Raw genomic sequence first — 21,363 nt, forward strand, 5'->3', positions numbered from 1 at the left:
CGCTGCGTTGCTGAAAACCTTTGGCCAAACAAAGAGCAGCATATGGATGGTCAAGAGGAGGAAGGTGACGATAGTGACTCCACAGTAAATTCTGTAGATTAAATTTGACTCTATATTGAGCGGGACCAAATAGACTCAGTTTTAGAGTAATATTTACACTTGGAAGAAATTAAAATAAAGAATTGACCCAAAAAAATAAAAGTCACTGAAGGGTTGAGGAACCTTCAGGTTGGGGGACGGCCGCAGTACCACCTGAGCTACGCCACTCGTTTGCTTAGCTCCAAGAGGTTTTTGATCTCGGAGTTATGAAGATTCCAGCTGACACTGGTGATATACTAGCACACAGCAGGAGCTGCGTGGCTCAGGGCGTCGAACGGCTGTCTCCCAAGCTGAAGGTCGTGAGTTTGTTCCTCAACTCTTGAGTGGCTTTTATTCATTTATTTTTAAATTCCTTATTTTACTCTCTTCCAAGTGTAAATATTACTCTAAAACTGGGTCTTTTTGTCCCACTCTAGAGTCAAATTTACTCAGCAGAATTTACTGTGTAGTGAAAGTGTTACAGTAGTTGGTTCTTCATTTACGCTGTGCGCTAGATATCATTTTAGTTATAGGCATAAATGTAAGTCTGGTTGGCCAAATGAGCTTGCAGTTTTGAAAATGTCATCTCAGTTTCAAGAAAAACCTATGGAGAAAAACTGTAATAAAGTGTAGACTGGCAAGCAGGCTAACTCAACTTGAGATCAAACCACCACAGCTCTGTGCTAGCTAACGAGCCATATGCTAGTCTTCTGATATGTTTTAGCTCTCAAGTCGCATATTAAAATTTTCTACGGAACAGTTATTACATTATTAGCATGATGTACAATATTCAGATGACCTAAGAACTACTTGTGTACAAAAGTTATCTTGATTCTTTAATTTTTAATAATGTAATAATGTACAAGAGCCTCTTGGTTGTTTGTAAGGACATTCATATAATTTTCGACCACATAAATCCAATTTCTGTTCATATAGCAATTGCCTCTGCAGGCAGTTTGTTTTCGTAGTCAAATGACATTTAATTGCTTTTTCAAATCAAAATTATCAAATCAAATTGCAACAATCCAAAGTTGAAATGCTTTTCAATGAGCGGAGAGCTTTTTTTTCACAGAGTAAGACGGCCATTTTGACTTGAAAATAGTAGAATGCAGAGAATTTACCCCTTCCAGAATGACCAAGCGGCAAAGGATGCCAAGTGGGCAACATTTCACACATCATCAAACTGAGGTGTCAAACTCCGGTCCTGGATGGCCGCAGTGCTGCAAGTTTAGGAGGTTTCCCTCTTCCAACACAAGCTGATTCCAATCAGCAGGATCGTTATCAGGCTTATGCAGAGCTTGCTGATGAGCTGATCATTTATCAGCTGTGTTGGAGAACGGAAACATCCAAAACCTGCAGGACTGTGGCCCTCCAGGACCGTGGCCCTCCAGGACCGGAGTTTGACACCTATGAACTAGAACAACGTGAGACTTCACATCCATTGATAATTGTGCAAGAAATGCTTTATGGCACAACAATCATGGTTAATTCATGTAAAAAATCACGAGTTACAATATGTTCTGTTTTGATGCATGCGACAGGACACACTTTTATTGTCTTATACTGGTTACAAAATATCAATTGCTCAACACATGCTGTAAAACTTATCAGGCAGATAGAAAATGAAACAGAAAGAAGAACACGTAAATATTAAGTTAAATGTGGTCCCCTTAAGTTTATGAGTTGTTAATGATTTTTTAATTGATCTGAAGGAATTTTCACTTTACTAGCCATTCAAGACACTGAACATATTAGAAGTTACAGGGGTATAAGATGGTTCCATAATGTGGCCCCTGCAGATGAGGATGTTTAGGATCATCATGGTGGGCCAAAGTCGGATCTTTCTCCTCCACATGGAGAGCAGCCATTTGAGGTGACTTGAGTTTTTACAATAGGTGACTCCTGAACGCTTTGCTGATGACGAGCTCCAGCCATGCCAAATTGGGGAGAAGCCTCGGAAAAACGCGGGACATGTTGTAGGGGCTGTGGCCCCTCTTTCCCTTCTTTTGTTTCACTGTCAAAATCAGGTAATAGGCCTGCATGATACAGTGATGTATGATGTCTTAGCTTGACATTCAGCGAGATCTAGTTCTGCGCTACCTCGCACTCGGCACACCACTGTTCCATTCTGCCAGCCACTCCCACCTCTTGAGGGCAAACGGGTGCTCCAGATCAGCAATTATGCCACTATTAAAGACTCCAGCGCTCATCCTTGCCATGGCTAGATTTCTGACTTTGCTTCTGCATTAGCGTACAGAAGTGGTAGACTAACTGTGCGTTTGAACTTGCCCACAATGCATTGTGTAGCCACCATAGGAATGCAACTCAAATGTGACAACTTCCCTTTTTCTACAGGCCAGTTTACTGTAACAGAACACATCTTTTCTACGACTGATGTTTTTGTTTGGATTGCACGAGGCACTTGCGAAATCACTTGAAATGACAAGTGTGGTGACCTCGGCGACAGTATGAGTATTGTTTGCTTTACCGTCTATCTACTGACCTTCTCACCTTTCGTATGAATAGCTGTTTTTCTGCTGTTTCCAAATCTATTTGAACAGTCAACTAATTGTTTGAGATAAGGCTGGCCATACTGTTTGGCATTCCAGCTACCTGCTCTCTTTAAAAGGTGGATTGTAGTGATGGGCAAAACTCTTACAAAAAGAGTGACATCCCATACTGTAATTTTTTTTTTTTTTTAAACATACTGAAGTGACATCAGTGTTAATAGTGATGTGCCTGATGATAAATATAAATATTTGGTGAAACTTGCACTTCTTGTTTCTTGTTATTATGGGGAAGGGGCTGTATACACAACATTCTACACCTACTGGAGTAAATTGCAATACACTCCTAAGTGTTAAAACACAAGCGTTAAGTGTAGGTTGCTAGAGTTGATTTTTTTTTTTAACACTGATACTAGTTGAGAGTCTTATCACCACCCCTCAGTATTTACCAGTGTAGATTTTTTTCACAATACAGTGTTGAAGTAACACTGGTTCGGTGTAAAATAAAGTAATACACACACAAAAGGGTTACATTTACACACATCGGTGTGGACACAAACACTTTTCTAGTGTTCGATTTAACATTCTCAGTGTTAAGCTAACACTGGTAATTTTGCCGTGTCGGCTACTTATCTATCTGTATAAACAAAAGACAGTTTTAATTAAACTTTGTGAAAATGTCATACCACTAACATAACACTGAATTAGGGGCGCTGTGAGGTTGTGGGTTTGATCCTCACCCCTGGTGACCATGTTGAAGTGTCCTTGAGCAAGACACTGAACCCCGATTTGCTCCCGGTGGACCTGGTAGCGCCCTGTGTTGCAGTAGTTGACCACTGGTGTGTGAATTTGTCCGTGAATGGGTGAGTGAGGCATTTGAAGAAAAAAGCGCTTTAGATAAAAGCAGTCTATTTACCGATTAGAGTTAATTTCGTTAACAAAAACTAAACTAAACTATTTGCATCAACACACATTTTTCACCGGATGAAAACTAGACTAGACTAGACTAGACTAAAACAATACAACTTAAACAATGACTGGGACTAAATCATTATGCATTTTCAACGACTAATAAAGATGGGACGGAAATGTATTTCACTTAATAAAAACTGGACTAAAATCTATGGACTTTTTAGTTCATGAACAAAAACTATCTTAACTAAATTATATGATTTTGTAAAATGTTGTCTCTGCTAATCTGTTACTGTGACACTGTCATGTGATACACACCCTTTAAAATCTTCAGCTAGCGAGTGCAACATGCACAAATACATGGGACAGACAGGAGGTGGATTCACAGTGAAAGGTTAAAAAAAATAAGAGAAGTAAATTATAGTTATAACGTAACATTAATCCAATGGCTTTAACCTTCCAACAATAATGTTAATTCGACAGCTAACTAATGCTGGCTAATTTACTAGCTCGTAGCATAGAGACATAGTAGCCACTTGATGATATACTGTAATTGTGTGTGAAGTTGTTTTTAATCAAAAGATGAGAGAAAATTTTATTTGTAATCGTTTTAGATCCGAAGTGTTCAACATTATCTGCTGACAAATTTACAGAGCTAAAATATTTGTCCTGACTAAAACTTTGACAGTTTTTGTTGACTAAAACTAGACAAATAAAAGTATGTTTTCTTGGACTAAAATAAAGACAAAAATGCTAGATTTATAATCGACTAAAAGTTGACTAAATAAATGTGGGTTAAAGTTGACTAATTATAATAAAAACTAACGAGCGTGATTGAAACGGTACTAAAACCGAGACGACATCTAAATGATAAAATTGATACTACATTACTACAAATAATTGATACTACAAATTAACACTTTATAATACATTCAGTATACTTTATGTGTGTAGTTTTGGATCAACAATAACACTACAACTCAACATTTTGTAGAACTCAACTAGAGATAAGTATAACCCTGAGCAAATTCTCTGTTGGTTTACCATGGCATCATTGTTTAATTATGATATCATTTACATCCACTGCCAATATTGAGTGATATATTTTTGCTGCTTTTGGTTGGTCGTCGGATTATATGCTTTTGTCAAACGTAATTCCCCAAAAAATAATAATAAAATAAGTCTGCAACACCTGACTAAATAAATGATATGAATGAGTAAATCCCATCAGGGGTTCAGTTTGAACTCATGTCTTTGAGTTTTGTTACTGGAATCATTTTTTTTTTAAAGGGTTCTCGTCAAGTTCAAGACCAAAACAACTGCCGAGAATTAACAGATGAAAACAGGAGAAGAAACCTACTAAGCACTTTTACGCATTGCACAAAAGCAAGCTGTTTGCCTGCATAAGTGCTGAAATGAATCAGCCAGCTATCTCGCGCAAGTGATTGCAGCAGAGGGAGTTATCAGTGTGAGTAAAGGTTGTGTTTGTGGGACGCTCCCAACTTCAGAATTTCACTCCAGTCACACCCTGAACAACAGGTGACACAACCACATGTATCTTGCATGTCGTCACATTTGCCTTCAATAATGGAAACACGTGGGGTTGGGATCAGGCCGCTAAATTGACCATTAGAGAATCCACAATTTCTGTTGACTCAACAAAGTTTTCATGATTTTTTTATAATGAATATTTTGTCCCGTTACAGATCTGCACTGTGAAGCTGGCATCCGTTTTGTAGCATTTGTTGAATATGGCACACATTAACTCATTCACTGCCATTGACGGCTATAGACGTCAAAAATTCATTTGAACTATTTCTATTAGTTTAACATTTTTTTCCCACTTTTATTAACAAGAGTATAAAAACATAGATTTTTTTGTATTGTACATTTAGAACAGAAACAAAATTTGTGATTAATCGTGAGTTTTTTTTTTTTTTGGTCAAGGGCAGATAAAACAAGTTTTACTTCTTTCTGTCCCCTTTCATTCTTCTGTTTTACTTGGAATTCGAATATTTGTTTCTTTAAAAAAAGATTATTAAAAATACAAAAATTTTAATAAAAAAAAGAAAAAAGAAAAGAATTAGGAGCGTGAGGAGATTATTTTTTTTCCGTAATTAATCGCATGACTTCACTAGTTAACTAACGATTAATCAAAAATTTTATATCTGTTCTAAATGTACAATAATTTTTCTAGGTTTTCATACTCTTGTTAACAAAAGTGGAAACAAATTAAACTAGTAGAAATAGTTCAAATTAATTTTTGATGTCTATAGCCGTAAATGGCAGTGAATTGGTTAATGACCTGCAGATACAACTAGTCACAGTGAATTTTTTGGAGTAATAAATATCAGTCTTTAATGGTCATGTTAGTTGTTTGATCTCTGGCTAATCCAGCATGCTTTTTACTTTCTTAAGATGAAAGTGAAGGCATCAAGAACAGAGAAACAAGCAGCAAGTGAAGGTTGCTGTGATGAAGGCCTGGCAAAGAATCTCCAAACAGGAAATTGGAGAAGTTAACAAAATATATTGTGATCAAATCAATTAATGTATTATAATGTGAAATTATTCCTCACGTTTCAACTGTAATTATGCCATTATTCACGTTTTTAAACTAAGCAGAACAAAAAGTAAGTCCATCCCTACCATGGAGACCCTAAGTATATGATATTAGATTGTATTTTAAAGAGCGGTGATGATGCTTCTTGTTGCCACATTTTTTACTTTTAATGATACATTTCAAGGGCAAAATTTTGTCAATTTGACCTACCAGTACCCCAACATCCTTTTAAATTTTTAAGACAAAATACACAATTCAAAATCATTTTTATTTCTTCAGATTAAGTAGTATCAACCTGTTGAATGGGTGTGCTTCTCCAGCTCATGCACGGAAGAATGTCAGGCGTGGTTACCAGTTTTGAGTAACACGACGCAATTCTGTGTTCAGGCCAACATCCTAGCAACCTGCTGCTGTTTAACCAACACTTGACTTCGGGAGCTTCCACACCTCACCTGTAAACTCTTTTTACAAGAATATGTTTCTTTTCTGACCTTAATAACCTGAACCACCACAATTACTGTGTTACTAGTCTGCAATAAACACATTCAACCAGCTGTTCATGTAAATGCAGTACATGAAGTGTTCAATGTGTATAATTTAGTTTTCTGATGACGACTTTTTACTTTTGCTCGAACACGAACAGTATCTGTGCTTCTACTCCTCACATTGCTCAAATTAGGATAATCAACCTCTACGGTTGACAAGACAATGTGAAAATGACATAAAGAGAGTGACGTTACGCCAACAATGGTTAAGATCTTGATTGATTAAAATCTTGGGGTCTCTGGCAGTGACAGCAGCAACATGGAGGACCGTGAACAAGAGAACATTAACCACAACGGTAGCAGATTCGGCGAGAAGGAAGGGAGACCGCTTCTGTGGCAGTATTTTAAAGAATTGTTTTATGTTGTCAAAGAATCATTTGTGGAATGCATTGTGTCCTGTCTAAAAATCAAAAGCACCGGGAGTTAAAACAATTTCCCCATCTAATTAGAAAAAAACTAAAAATGCAAGTAAAGTGTTTTTTTTCTCCAGTTGTTATTATTAGCGTTTTTGCTATGTTGTTTTGTTTTGCTTATACAGGGCGTGGTTAGCTAGTTCAGTATAAACCCATAATTCTTATTATTACTTTCAAAAGAAGGCAACTATATTCTGCACAGTTTATTGTCTGGTTTGCCAAGTTAGGGAAATGGATATTGTATATAATCAACAACAAAAATGCACATATACTTTTGGACTTTAGGTACATTTTAATTTGTTTGCTTAAGTAAAGAAATTGAGTTCAGTATTTCTACTGTTACCATAGTATGTTCTAATTTCTGTACTTTTGCCCCTATAGATAGATAGATAGATAGATAGATAGATAGATAGATAGATAGATAGATAGATAGATAGATAGATAGATAGATAGATAGATAGATAGATAGATAGATAGATAGATAACCCCTCTAGTGGGTTCATTGGCTTTTCTCCATTCTTCCCTCATTCGATACCTGGTTAAGCAACACTCACTGAGCATGCGTCAGTGACGTCACCTGCCTCCGGAGACGCCAGCTCCTTCCGCACGCTTTCGCGGAATGCGGCAGGTGCAGCCTGCCGCCCCACCTACCACGCAAACTTCTGACAGGCGAAGTAGTGCAGCCTGTCAGTGTGCAGAAGAGCACCGCAGAGGGACCGGCAACTGGTAAGAAGTTATTGACGCATTCACTTGAAGAGTTTTCACTTGGCAGCTGCGACAAGTGAAGTTCGTTTTGGTGGCGTTCGGTACGTGGCTTTTGCTGGCGTGACCCGGTCGGGACTTATAACTTTTTAGGACGTATTCTGGATAGACAGTTGCTGAGCAGACACAACTCTTTAAGCGTGAGATGCAAACTTTGACGTTCAACAACTGTGAAAGTTGTCATGGCTGATTATAAGTACGGAGGAAGACGCAGATGCCATCGTAATAGTTTTGGGGGTTGACCTGAATTTTCAGAAGTTTATTTTAATTTTATTCACGATTCCACAGAGGAATTGCATAATTGTTTACAGTGGACACTTTCAGTCCTATTCTGTATATCACAGACACACCAACCACTTGCAGAATGAAATAAGATCCAGTACAAGAGATGCACTTTAAAAAAAATGCCATCAGATATATTCACTTTTAGATGACGCTGTCAACACTGCTGTTTATGTTCTCTTTGGCATAGAACTGCATAATCATGACTGGTCTCGGGGTAGCAATAACATCCCACACATAATAATACTAATAACAAAATTAACATCACTTGTTAATATAATAATAACATTGTGAGAGATTGTTAATGTTAACGTGACTGGGGAGAACCCCCCCCCCCCCCCCCCTAAAGTTTAGCTGCGACAGTGGAAGGTTGTAAGCTACTGAGACCGTTCTGGCATAGGTGGGACCATTCAAGAATCATCTTCATTTGTTCAGTGGCTTAAATATGCAGTATGCTATTATTGTTTCCTCAAAGCGAAGCTCTATGTTGAGTCAAAGGGCGAGTCTGACTGTACTCTGCACTGTGCACCGATAAGGAAGCTGCACAAAAGGAATTTTTATCTCACCTGGGAGGGGGCTCGCTAATGTCCCCTACTTCAGCTCACGTGAAGCCACACATTCTACATACTGAGCTTATGACAACTACCTGAATTGTTCTTTGTTGGTTTGAAACACATTTGAGTTGTAGAGTGAAACTATATGGCATGTTATAAAATAGATGCAAATATCATAGCTAGTTGTCAATGTTGATATATTATTGTGTATCTATTGTAAGTACACAATTGCATTTCTGGCTTCTTATGGCAGAGAGTTTGGCCGTTAATGCCACTCAAGCAAAGAACAATAATTCAGTTAGTTGTTCAGACATGTCAAGTCAGGAAAGCAGCCAACTTTGACATTTTTAATTTCACTTCTTTTTTCTTTGACACCTTTGGGCTATGCCACGACTGGGTTCTGTTAGAACACGTTATAGAAAAAACTAATTGTGTCTACACGTTTAATGTGTCTACATATGGAATTTACAAAAGAGTGTAAAACAATCATAATACACTGATTACCATCATAAAACAGCTTGACAGATATGTGCTGCTGTATAAAGACTCGGCATTCTGCAGGTGAAACATTGTCACGGTGTCCTCTCGCAGTGGCAGACGCGAAAATCAGTCATGCAAGTGAAAGTGTTTTCCCAAGTTGAGGAATGCTGAAAGTCAACTCTGTATCAGCTGTTAGCATCTAGAAGTCTGCCTTTGGCTCTTTACTGCATCTTAGCTAGTGTCAAAACGTGTCTGTTAATGTTGAAATGTGTTGAGTTGTGGTAGTAGTAGTCGTAGTAAATATTAAAAGTTCTCTACAAGTGTAGGGCATAGAAAATGTTGGGAAATGTTGGTCCACTGAGCTCGAACACAAGAGGTAGATTAAATACTGTATGTTGCCTTAACAAAGATTTAAAAAAAAATGCTCACTTTTGATTGTTTAACATAATATTTTACATTGCTAAGCTGTTTGTATGTGTGCAAGGTTCAAATAAATGGTTTTGCATTAGGGATAGACCGATAATTGTCCCGGCCGATAATCGGCGCCGATATTCAGCATTTTATTATTATCGACATCGGCCTCTTTTTTTGTTTTGATGGCCGATATATTAAAAACTATTATTTTTGCTCCGACGGGCGAGTCAGCTGCTGTTGACACCCTGCAGCATTGGCCCACCCACAGCACCATTTGATTGGTTGCTCGTGCAGTGCTAACAGCCAATAAGCAGTAATTAGCGGCTATTAGCCCGCAAGCTAACGGTTAGCTCGCAGGCTAACCTAATAGCCGTTTTTTTAGCAGCTATTTGGGAGTTATCCCGGCGTGTGGGAGAACAGTTAGCAGTTATTTAGTAGTTAGTGTGTGGGTGAATGGTTAGCCCGCTAGCTAACAGTTAGCTCGCAAATTAGCGGCTATTTGTGGGTTAGGGTGCCGGTGAACGGTGAGCCTGCGGGCTAACCGTTAGCTCGCAAATTAGCTGTTATTAGCCCGCGAGCTAACCGGCTAGCTCGCAAATTAACGGCTATTAGGTTAGCTCACGGGCAGTGTGCTGTTGTACACAATGTAAATTTAAGGAATTAAAACTCTTGATTATATAAAATGTAAAATTATATTTGTATATTATAATAAACCCTTGCTTTAGGTTATTGGGCTTAATGTGCAAAAAAAAAAAAAAATAAATTCACAAAACTGCTCCGCAAAGCAAATAAAAATAAAAATTAAATAGCCTTTGTTGTGCAAATTAATTGTTTCAAATGTTTTTTTTTTGCACTCATGTCGCAGAAGACCATGAATAGAATATTGTAAACTCATTGCAGTCTGATGCAATTCTAACATACTACAAACCGAACATTTATTACATAAACCTATCGTTAGTCATGCTGTATATTAGATTTAAATGTATACGCATATCATTGGTTGTTCTGCCTGAAAGCCATTAATATAAGATACAAGTATCAAATATCTGCTGATGTGTAGGGATTGGTCCTCATTCGCATCTCTCACGCTTACACGCGCACACACACACACCCTTTCTCTCGCTCTCTCTCGTTCTCTCACAGTATTTCTCACTGTCGCTTTATTGTGTTTAATGGGCCCGCATTCTTTCCCTTGACTTCAGTACAGTTAACCGACCAGACCAACGAGAAAGCACAACTCTTGGCCCTCACACACCCACTGTACTGTATTTAAATTTGAGCTATTCAAATAAGCCTTATTATCAAGAGTCACATGTAAATTTGGTGTTATGCCGTATAGAAAGGTAACGACAGTAATGAATTTTCTCAATTTTAAGTAACTATTTGTTGTTCGTTTTGTTCTGACTCTTGTTCCACTCGATCACCGTCACTCCTTCCTGTACCCCCCAACCACTCTCTCTCTCTCTTGCTCTCTCCCTTCTCTCACACACCACATTATTTCTCAAAAAGGGGTTCGAAACTACACAGTCTGAATTCGTCAATGGTTTCTCCCTGTTTTTGGATCAGAGCTTAGCTGTCTCCATGTTTTTATACAATATGATACACTTGGTCTGATCTGCATGTTGCAGGTAAGGATGCAACATTTCGTTACATGTGGTGACGGTTTACAAACAGTTGCCATACACACGCACTTGCACAAGAGCTGTTTCAAACATTATTCATTTAGGAAGATATTCATGTAACTGTAGCTGTAGTTGAGTCATGTTGAACTGCACTGCACTGCAGAGTTCTTATTATTAAGGTTACCTTTTTTACCTACAAGTTCACCTAGTGTGTAAAGCAGAAAATAATTAGACAAAATAGGAAATAGATGTTTTGCTTAAGTGCCCATTTTGTAGTAACTGTGACAGTTTTCTGCTGTGGCGTGCAAGCGCTGCCTCTTGCTTGATTTTTCATTCAGGGTGTTGCCAGTCTGTCATCTATCAGGATGGCTTAAGGTGTCTTTGTTATTTTTGTCGTTCTCCTCTACTTCTTCTATTGTGTTTGTAATCGGAATGTCACACCATTCAGGCACATGGGCATGAGTGCACACATTTCTGCTACACGATTTAAAAAATTAAAATAAATATTGATTGGCATATGAATATGTCACAATAAAACTGTGATCCAAACCACATTTTTGCTGTATTTGGACCTGAGAAATGTTGTCCTTACCATCTAATTGGATGTTTGCATCATATATTATGTAATTGCTGGGCATTTGCAATTGCCATGTTCCTCAATGGTCATTGGATGGTTTGTAGGTTGAAAGGATATGAATGTTCATATCCTCAAATGCGGTATCGGGCTGGATGAGCTCATGGTCACTAAGTGAACAAGCCGCCCATTATGTGCTGCATCAGTTTTTATCATACTTCAAATGTCAAGTCTTCTGGTATGAGAAACACCCTTAGATGGCATTTGGTGCCCATCAATCATTAATGCTGTGGAATTCATGTAGAGCAGGAGAATGTTCTCGGTTCAATCCAGTCACCAAGCATAAGTTTCACTCTACTGCTCATAATGATGATCACAAATGAGGATACAGGTAAGACACTAATCAGTTTGAGTTCTTATGACTATATCTCAAAATATCGTTAAGATACTTCCGATTAGCAAACCTTCATATTAATTACTCACATTCCAACCATATATACTGTATATATATATACATATACATATAAACAACTGAGAAAACGTGGACGCACAGATGTGCACACTCATAACTTTATCATTAGCATTAATGGTGGAAAAAGTGTTGAAATTATTTTATTTGGTCTGATTATATCGCAATAACATTCGAACAGGGGTGTGTAGACTTTTTATAAGTCATGTCTGTCTGTCTCTTTACAAGAGCAAGTGTTTTGTGTTTATGTTTTTTTATTACAATGTGTACAGTTTGAATGATTTCTCATTTTAAGCGTTACTATCCAGTCCAGTTGTACCCTAACTTTTTTCCAGATCATTTACGTGATTTATTTCCTTCATATTGATCTGTTGAAGTTTGCACAACAGAACTAATGAAATCACAGTTGGACTGAAATTGACATAATGGCCTAATCTGCCAGTCAAGGGTGAATCATGGAAAGTAGGAAGTTGGATGGATGTTCAAGGTATGTTAGAAATGAGGGCGTGAGCAGAATGCTAGCACACATGAAATAGTTTGGATCGCTAGCATCACATACTGTTCCACCAAATATTTGCAATATTTGATGATCGTGTGTGTCTGTGTGTGCGCGTGTGTTCAATTTTAAACAAAGGCTCCCTCAGTGAAATGTGAATTTTTGTTTTACAGAGTAAAAATGTGCAGGGATGTCTTCGAGCCCACTTTCTCTGCATCTCATGCTTTTGCCTGATTGAGCATTGTCACTCTGTGACGTGGCTGTGATGAAAACACAATATGTACCAGTCCTTCTCCTGCTCTTGACTGTAAATGCAGCCCATCACTCATTAATGCTTACACCCTGTTATTACATTGACAGCCCCGTAGCTTTTAATAGCTGTTATCTATCCAAACAGCGATTTATGGAAAGAGCCGCATGCTTAGTCGACGATTCATTCACTTACCGGTATGTAGCAGCCCAACAAATAATTAGCATCAAACTGCCACATTTTGAAGTGTTATTTTTACATCGGTAATTAATGTTGCTGTTTATATTGACCCGATATGAGGATGCTTGATTTCCCATCCGACATTCCTGCAATGTGTTAAAATAGCCATGCCGGCATAGTTTGTCATTGTGTATTATTGGTTTGAGGGTTCTTCTGCTCTAAGCTGCTGAACTGGATAAGTGAGAAGGTAACAGCATGAACTGTATTTCTTTCTTTTTTTCCACCATCTTTGCTAAAACTGAAGTTGGTTAGCAAGGTAGTTAAGGTTGTCGATCCAAAATAATATTAGTGCCAGTCTAGTTTGTCTTGGCTGTCAACTATAATTTTGAGCTTGTATACAAAATCTTTATTAATGTTATCATGAAAATGGGGCATATGTGTCTGTTCAGTGTGGGCATGTATAGTATAGTAAAGTATAGCATAGTATCGAATAGGGGTTAGGGTAAGGTTAGTTAAATCGAAGCTAGCATAACTTTCTCAAGGTTCGTGGCGATGCTACAAATCTTTTCTAAATCGAAAGCGGGTGCGGAGCTTGAAGAAACAACGCTTGGAATGCAATGCATTTTGAGAATTTATGATTTATTTATCTCCGGGAAAGGATCTGAAGGGAGGTTCTTTGACTTTTACTACCAATATTACCCATGAATCATCTGGGATTTCAGTGTGGGACAGAGGTTAGAAGTTTAGACGTGCAAATAGGTTTGGTAGGTGAGAATGAAGCTACAAGGGAGTCACAGAAGAAATAATTCTGTGCAGATTAGTTTGCTACTTGTTAGAAGTGGCTACAAATGCCTCTAATGTCAACAAAAAACTTTGCAGTCCTGTCTCCCCCCCCCCTACCATGAAAGCAAATCTACAAACCAACCAAGAGCAGACTTTGTTTACATTGCAGTAATGTGCTAGCTGGACTGTGAAGGTAAGCCAACTTGGATGAATGAATTTCTTAGACGATGTTTAACTTGCTTCATGCATTAGTGAAATAGACTGAAACATCACCCATGGCAAAGCTTCATCGTACTGGCAAAAATATTGGGAGGAATAGAAAGTATGAAGTTGTCTCCATTTTAGTGCTTTCACTCTTCTGTGAAGAATTTCTACAGTCAAGTTGGAACATTAAAATACCCTACCCAGGTTGTTTGTAATTAAGATTGTCCAAAATGTTTTAAAGCAAAGTATAGTTCAACATTGATATCTGTGATAGCATGTTCAGAAAAATAAGTTTTTTTTTTGTTTGTTTTGTTTTGTTTTAGCCCGCCTAAAAGGCCATCCTATATTAAATCCTACAGTACGTCTGACTTAACAAACCTGTTATTTTGTGTTTGTATTACCCTGCAGTCAGTCAGAAGCCAAATATTAACTGCTGCTAGTTTTAGCTACATGGAAATGAGAGTTAGGGAGCTAGTTAATAATCATATTACTAATTAACAATTCTGTTGGAGAGCACATTTTGGAGTAGTGATGTCATTGTTTCAAGCAACACGCAATTGAAAAGTCATTGTCCATCATTCATTTAGGCAGTGTGTATAAACATTAATAGTGCAAATATCAATGGCATCTAATTCCCTTAAACACAGTTTAGAGGTATTGACCATTTGCACCGACGTCACGTGACTGCCCTATGACGGACGGCGGAAGGAAATGATTGTTGAATGGAAGTGGACGTGACCCGAAGCGACTTAGTGACTTAGCGACTGTTATTTTACAAATGAAAAGTTATTATTGCCCATCAAGCCACGGAATCTACTACTTCAACCGAAGTTCGCCTGTCAGTCGAAGTTGCACATTTTGTCGGGACTCATAGAGCGCGATATTTACTTAAGTTGGAGATCGCTAGTTTGAAAACAGCCCCTTACCTTCTGTCTGTCGCCTGCTGTTTTTACCAAGTTAATCAAATCGCCGACTTTGCCGGAATTCACAGCGCACGACCTATACCATTATGTAGTCAATGCCGTCTCTTCTTCTTACACCGGGGCTGATTTGAAAGCTTGTCGCTGACTGAGTCTTTGGGACGAGATGCTACGCTCACACCGGGGGGGACAATATACCTCGTAATGCAAAGGTAAAACTTGTTGATCACGCTAACTGACTTATTTTTACACAGTCCATTTTATATTGAAACCCTGTGATGATGTTATGTTACTATGTTTACTATCATGGACCAAATGACTATCGCAGTGGCAAGCTATGCGGTCATTTCATGACTCCGGCTCGAGTGAAAAACTCCAAGCACAAAGACAAAATTCCCCATTAAACAGTCAAATGCACATTTTAAAACTAAGCTGTGTGTTCGTGCAGTTGGTGTGGACGCTAACTATCTGGCTCGTTAATGTGATTTGAAACACGCAATTCGACACTTCTGTTGCAATCTTTGTTAGAGTGTACGTTTACGTGTAAAATGTATGAACATTTATCTACTAATTACAACATTACATTACATTAATCTGCTTGTTCATCTGGTCGTTGAATCCGAGGCTGATGTCTGTGGATCTCACTCTGCTTCATCTATCCTTCCTTCCTTTCCCCAGTCTTTCCTTTGGTCTCTTGAGGTCTCCCTAATTTGTTGGAATTTAGATGTTTCTGGGGTTGGTGAAAGACTCTAGTTGGTAACCCGGTGGGTAGTAGGTGATGTCTGGTCGGTGGTGGATTTCACTTTCCTTTCTTTTCTTTGATCCTTCCTCGGGTCTCCTGACAACCTCACGACTCTAACTGGATTCTGAAGTATTCGGTTTAGGTGAACGGTATGGGATCTTTAATTGGTTTTAGGTGAATTCATGAGTGCACACTCACACGCACACATGCACACACACACACACACACACACACACACGCACATGCACATACAAACAAAAAAATTAAAATAAAAAAAAAAAGAGAGAGAGAGAGAGAGAGAGAGAGAGAGAGCAATGATGATGACATGTCGAATCGGTAAAATTACCGAATGAACAATACCACCGCTCCTGATTGGTGGACTGGTTTCACACTTTTCTGTCCTCAGCTTCCTTGAGCATCAGCTTTGAATGTTGTGTTTACAAACAGCAATGGAAAAACATCGGACTGTACCTTTAAGCCGATTCAGTATCAAAATAATGACATTCCCAGAACAACGCCATCTTCCCTTAATCACTGTGACGTAATGCATGCTGTAACATACCACTTTTAGTTTTTGACTATTTTCCTGGTCTATTTTGGTATAAAATGACATATGGCGTTGTTAAGTATTGTCTTAATTTAGATTTATATTTAGGAAAAAACGAGTTGCTGTAAGACATTTACTGTGGCAGTGACTGGAAACTGCAGCAAGCCTGAGAGCCTGTAATGAGCCTTCTATGAAAAGCTCTACGTCCGAAAACCGTGATTGATTCTCAACAACATTAATGTGCACATGTGCATGCCCAAATCATACTCTGAAAATAATAGAATGAAAGTCACAATAGTTTGGATTTTATGCGTGGGAGTTTGCTCCCAATGTTGCCTCTTCATAGGCAACGGTTTACATCTAATACATTCTAATATTTTCGGAATATGAAGTGAGCGTGGGTATACATGTAAACAAAGATTTTGGTGGTAATCAATCAAGGTTTTTGTATGCTAAGTGACATCAAAAGTTTGTTCTTTAGGAGGCATATGAATAAAAAATTATTGGGACTTAAAAAAAAATGTAAAAAAATATATTTTTAAGAGAGATCTCAGTATGTGAGAATGTGTGTGCGTGCATGTGACTGTGTGCTCATTAATTCACTTAAAATCTATTAAAAATCCCATAACGTTCACCTAAAGCGAATACTTCAGAATCCAGCCAGAGTCGTGAGGTTGTCAGGAGACCCGAGGAAGGATCAAAGAAACATCTAAATTCCAACCAATTAGGGAGACCTCAAGAGACCAAAGGAAAGACTAAGGAAAGGAAGGAAGGATAGATGAAGAATAGTGAGATCCACAGACCTCAGCCTCCACCGATTCAACGTCCAGAGGAAGAAGCTGATTGTGTTTGAATTTTGGTACTTTGGTTCTAATATTTTTGGAGTATGATTTGGGCATGCACACTGTATTGTTCCTGAAATTAGCCTGTTTTGATGGACTCATTTATGGGGGCAACTCCTGACATCACATGAAAGTGGTGGATCTTCGCCCAGCCTAGCTTCCAAGTCATTGGTATAGAAACACAGCGTAAGAGGCAGCATTCTCTTAATTTTCCAAATTTTCATGACACATCCATCTTTGACGAATGTTGATTTCTCGTCAGGGTTCGTCCAAGGTTGCAGTGTTCGCTAAACGTTCGGCAGACATTTGCCTAGACTTGTAACGTTTTTTCTTGTCGCAATGCAATTTTGAATATAGTCAAAATTAGACAAAAGAAAAAAACATTTTAAAAAGTTGGTGAATGTTTAGCGAACGTTAAGCAAATGTTGCAATCTTGAATGAACCCTGATCGAACCTTCCTCTTTGCAAAACTGAAAATGCAGACTGTATAAACTTGCTTACCTCAAACCTGAATAATTCAGCAAACCTTGACTTTTATTCCATCTCTTTTGCCTTTCCATCCCCCTTAACATATTTCTCCATCCATATAGTGTAGGTCATGAAACCCATTTTCCCATGTTGTAATTTCTCCCCCTAATGGCTGTTTGCGCGTTGTAATTATTCATCTGCGTTGTGGAGAAATTGCCACCAAGCTTCTCCTGAAATGCATCTTGGTGGATTTTTGCATTTTATAGCGCCTTGTTTTTTTCCCCCTTCAAGTTTTAATGAGTGTTGTTTTGCATTATGCAGTACCTTCAGGCTTCAATTTGGCATCTGGGAGTGTTGGCTTGACTCCAAAACTGTGGTCACCCAGTGCTTATTACTCATTAAGCCTCGTCAGAGGGCCGAGTGGGTGCCGGCTTGGTGGGAGCTGCACTGCTTGGAGAGTAGATGTTGTTGTTGTTGTTGTTTGTCGATGTTCTACTTTTTGAAATGATGTAAAATATGAAAAGGTGAGAGTTTAAAATGCACAACGTATCTTTTATGCATGCCTGAACCTGCTCAATCTGTATACATTAGTAACACTACCGCTAATCAAACATGATTATGAAGTGGAACAATTCTCATTTATTTTTAGCTACTTCTTTTTTGGGCTGATTATGAAAATCTGTGTAAGCTTGTGAGCAGTGGTCCCTGGAAAACTGGGTATACTCTCAATTTTCCCCTTTTATTTTTTTATTTTTTTTATTTTTTTGTAGTCCAGAAAAAATGTCCTAAAAATTAAAAATTTAAATACATTTTTTTTTTGGGGTAGTCCAGAAAAAATGTCCTAAAAATTAAAAATTTAAATACATTTTTTTTTTGGGGTAGTCCAGAAAAAATGTCCTAAAAATTAAAATTAAAAATCTATCATTAGTACTTGCTCACAATAATAACAGTTTGGTAACACAAGCAGCCGGAAATAATATAAACTGTATTTATCTTGAGTATATGTTATGAAACAAATTACAATATTTAGTGAACAATAAACAAAAATAGTGAAAAAAACTGTCTGGTTAGACTTCAGTATTGCTTTGTGCTGTCTTCAACTATTTGTCCCCATTCTTTATCTCGAGCATGTAGTTCGTGTGTAACCAGCAGCATCCGCCCCGGGAATCGAACCCACATCACGATCAAGTATTCTGTGTATGAGGGCAAATCAGCTCACCTGGGCTAAAATTTGGGTCACCATTGTGTGGCCTACTCTGTTTCTGATTGGCTCATCAGTCATCAAATGCATAAAGTTAGCCAATCTAATAAGTTTAGGGTACCAGCCAATTAAAGGCAGAGGGAAGACCATGGCTGAACGGTGTGCATCGGGGGGGGGGGGGGGGGAATCTAGAAGTGGATAAACTGAAAAAGAAGTGGGTCTGGACTACACCTCTGCTTGTGAGGACAATACATCATTTAAAATGGCAAACGGTTCTAACAAATTCCAAATATTTTCTCTTCTGGGATATAATGATGCAATAAACTTGTCTGATATGATGAAGTCATCTAATGATAATTGACCCTTCACATATCATGATGCTATAAAAAGAGGACCGTACTTGCTTGACACCGATGAACTGGTTAGTTTAAAATCACAGCTTTCAACGTGTGTGCCAGTTTCAATTCAAACAGCTTATATTTTGGGGGTTTTCCGTACTATACCAAACAACCAGTTCTACATGAAACAATTTCCGTTGGCATGTTAAGCATAAATTACATATAAACATGTCATCGTTTTCTTTTTCTGGTGTTAAGAATGTGTTTGTCTATTGTCTGCACTACACAATATGTTGCTTAAAGAAGGTTCCCATTCACTCCCCCAAAACTGTTGTGGGGCAACCGTGAGAACTTTGCTGTGTGCACTGACTACTGAGAAGTGCCTTACACAGACTCGCTTCACAATTGAATGAGGAAAGCGTAATGGACAAGTTTACATTACTAATGCTTGTCCTTGTTTTTAAATAGTGTGAAGAAAATGTTGCAGCTCGTGTTTTTGCACAACAATTCACAGTAGACTACTACTGTTTCTTTCTTTCTTTTTTGTTTTACTGTATGTTAAGAATGACTACAGTGGGAAAAAAATTACACCACACAAGATCATGAAATGGAAGCTCATTAACAGATTGTTTTGAAAACAAGCACAATTCCTATTTACTTTGTTATTTAGATTTAGCGAACATTTTCACAGACATTTGCTTATTAAAAGTGTTAACCGTGATCTATACATGACCCTGGCGGGCATCTGCTTCCACTCCCACCCAGTTTCAAGTGCTTACTGGTTCAGAGTGCACCAGCGCACAAGTGACGTGCCAGACATGTGAGTCATGAGGAAAGCACGCTGGAGTGGAAATATATGAAAGTATCATATATTTGCTTGCATACGGGGACTGAATTTCAGAAAAAATGTTTCTTGCATTTTCTGTCATTCTTCATTTGTATAATATTATACAGGTTAAATGACACACAAATACTTTTTTTTAGACGTTTTGCTATTTACAACGCTTGTTTGAGGATTTATGAAACAATCTTGTTCGTACCTGCATTTCTAAATCCCCTGTTTGATCCTAATTAGCATTGGTAACCGCACACACCCTTTATAAGTGTCCAGTGCGGTGTGTATCAATTGTTAGGCTATAAATAAGGGTTATTTAAATAATCAATTATTCTGTTGATTTTTTAATTACTTAATTAATTAATTAATTTTAACCGATTTAAAAAAAAACATCTTAATATTTATCTCTTAATTCAAAAAGGGTAAATCACTTTCAATTGACAATGCAGAAAACACAAACAACAATCGCTTGTCATTGAGTTTCAAAATGTTCACGTACACGTTTGCAAATGTCAACAGAATTATTATTATTTTTTTTGTTATGCTTTCATGGTGAACTACTGTATATAAATCTGATACTATTTACTGGTGAGGCAGAAATTCCAAGCATTTGGACAATTTTACGCTAAACAAGATCTCTGAAAGGAAATAAAAATTATTTTGATAATCAATTAGTTGTCAATTAATTGTTGCAACTTTAGTTAATCAATTTAAGGTTGGATGGAATGTTTATAAATGAAAAAAATAGACTACTTTGTAATTGAACATTAACCACTTGAGGATATCCATCCATCCATCATTTACCGCTTATCTGAAGTCGGGTCGCGGGCAGAAGCCCAGACTTCCCTCTTCCCAAGCCACTTCAACCAGCTGCTACAGAATCCCAAGGCGTTCGTTCCCAGGCCAGCCGAGAGACAGTCTCTCCAGCGTGTCCTAGGTCGTCACTGCACTGGTCTATCTCCAACATGACCCCCATGACCTGATGCTTTTTGTGTTCACCTGGATTTTGATGACCTTAATCTATTCATTTTAGCTGTATGGTAGTAGATTATATATGTCAACATTTAGTGACTCACTATTGATGGCCCGGCTACTATTGTAGCTATTTCCAAGGAGTTTTGTTTTTGACATCATTTTCTGCCTCTGACGTAACTTGCTTCGTTGTCATAAACAGACCTAAACTGACCCGTACTATCACGGTTTAGTATGACTACATCTTAAGTACTTAGAGTGGTTTCTTCTATTCTATTCATCTCGCAAGTGTTCACGTCATATCGGGCATGTCGATCAAGAGGCAGATATGAGGACAGAAAAGACGAGTCAACAAAAAAAGGGAAGTGAGATCTTCTTACATCATAGCTACCTGCCTGTTAAGGTGTGTCAGA

General features: G+C 38.0%; 1 protein-coding gene across 1 annotated transcript in view; it reads left to right on the top strand.

The window, feature by feature from the left end:
- Positions 1-5,915: 5,915 nt before the first annotated feature.
- The window catches only part of LOC144034206 (uncharacterized), a 55,648-nt gene continuing 40,200 nt past the window's right edge, over positions 5,916-21,363 (top strand). The window contains exons 1-4 of the mRNA XM_077542790.1: positions 5,916-6,012; positions 6,445-6,511; positions 6,849-6,941; positions 7,714-7,741. Coding sequence (XP_077398916.1) covers positions 5,916-6,012; positions 6,445-6,511; positions 6,849-6,941; positions 7,714-7,741 — 285 coding nt within the window. The remainder of the gene's footprint in view (positions 6,013-6,444; positions 6,512-6,848; positions 6,942-7,713; positions 7,742-21,363) is intronic.

Source organism: Vanacampus margaritifer, chromosome 14 (assembly GCF_051991255.1).
Source record: "Vanacampus margaritifer isolate UIUO_Vmar chromosome 14, RoL_Vmar_1.0, whole genome shotgun sequence".
NCBI classification, from domain to species: Eukaryota; Metazoa; Chordata; class Actinopteri; order Syngnathiformes; family Syngnathidae; genus Vanacampus; species Vanacampus margaritifer.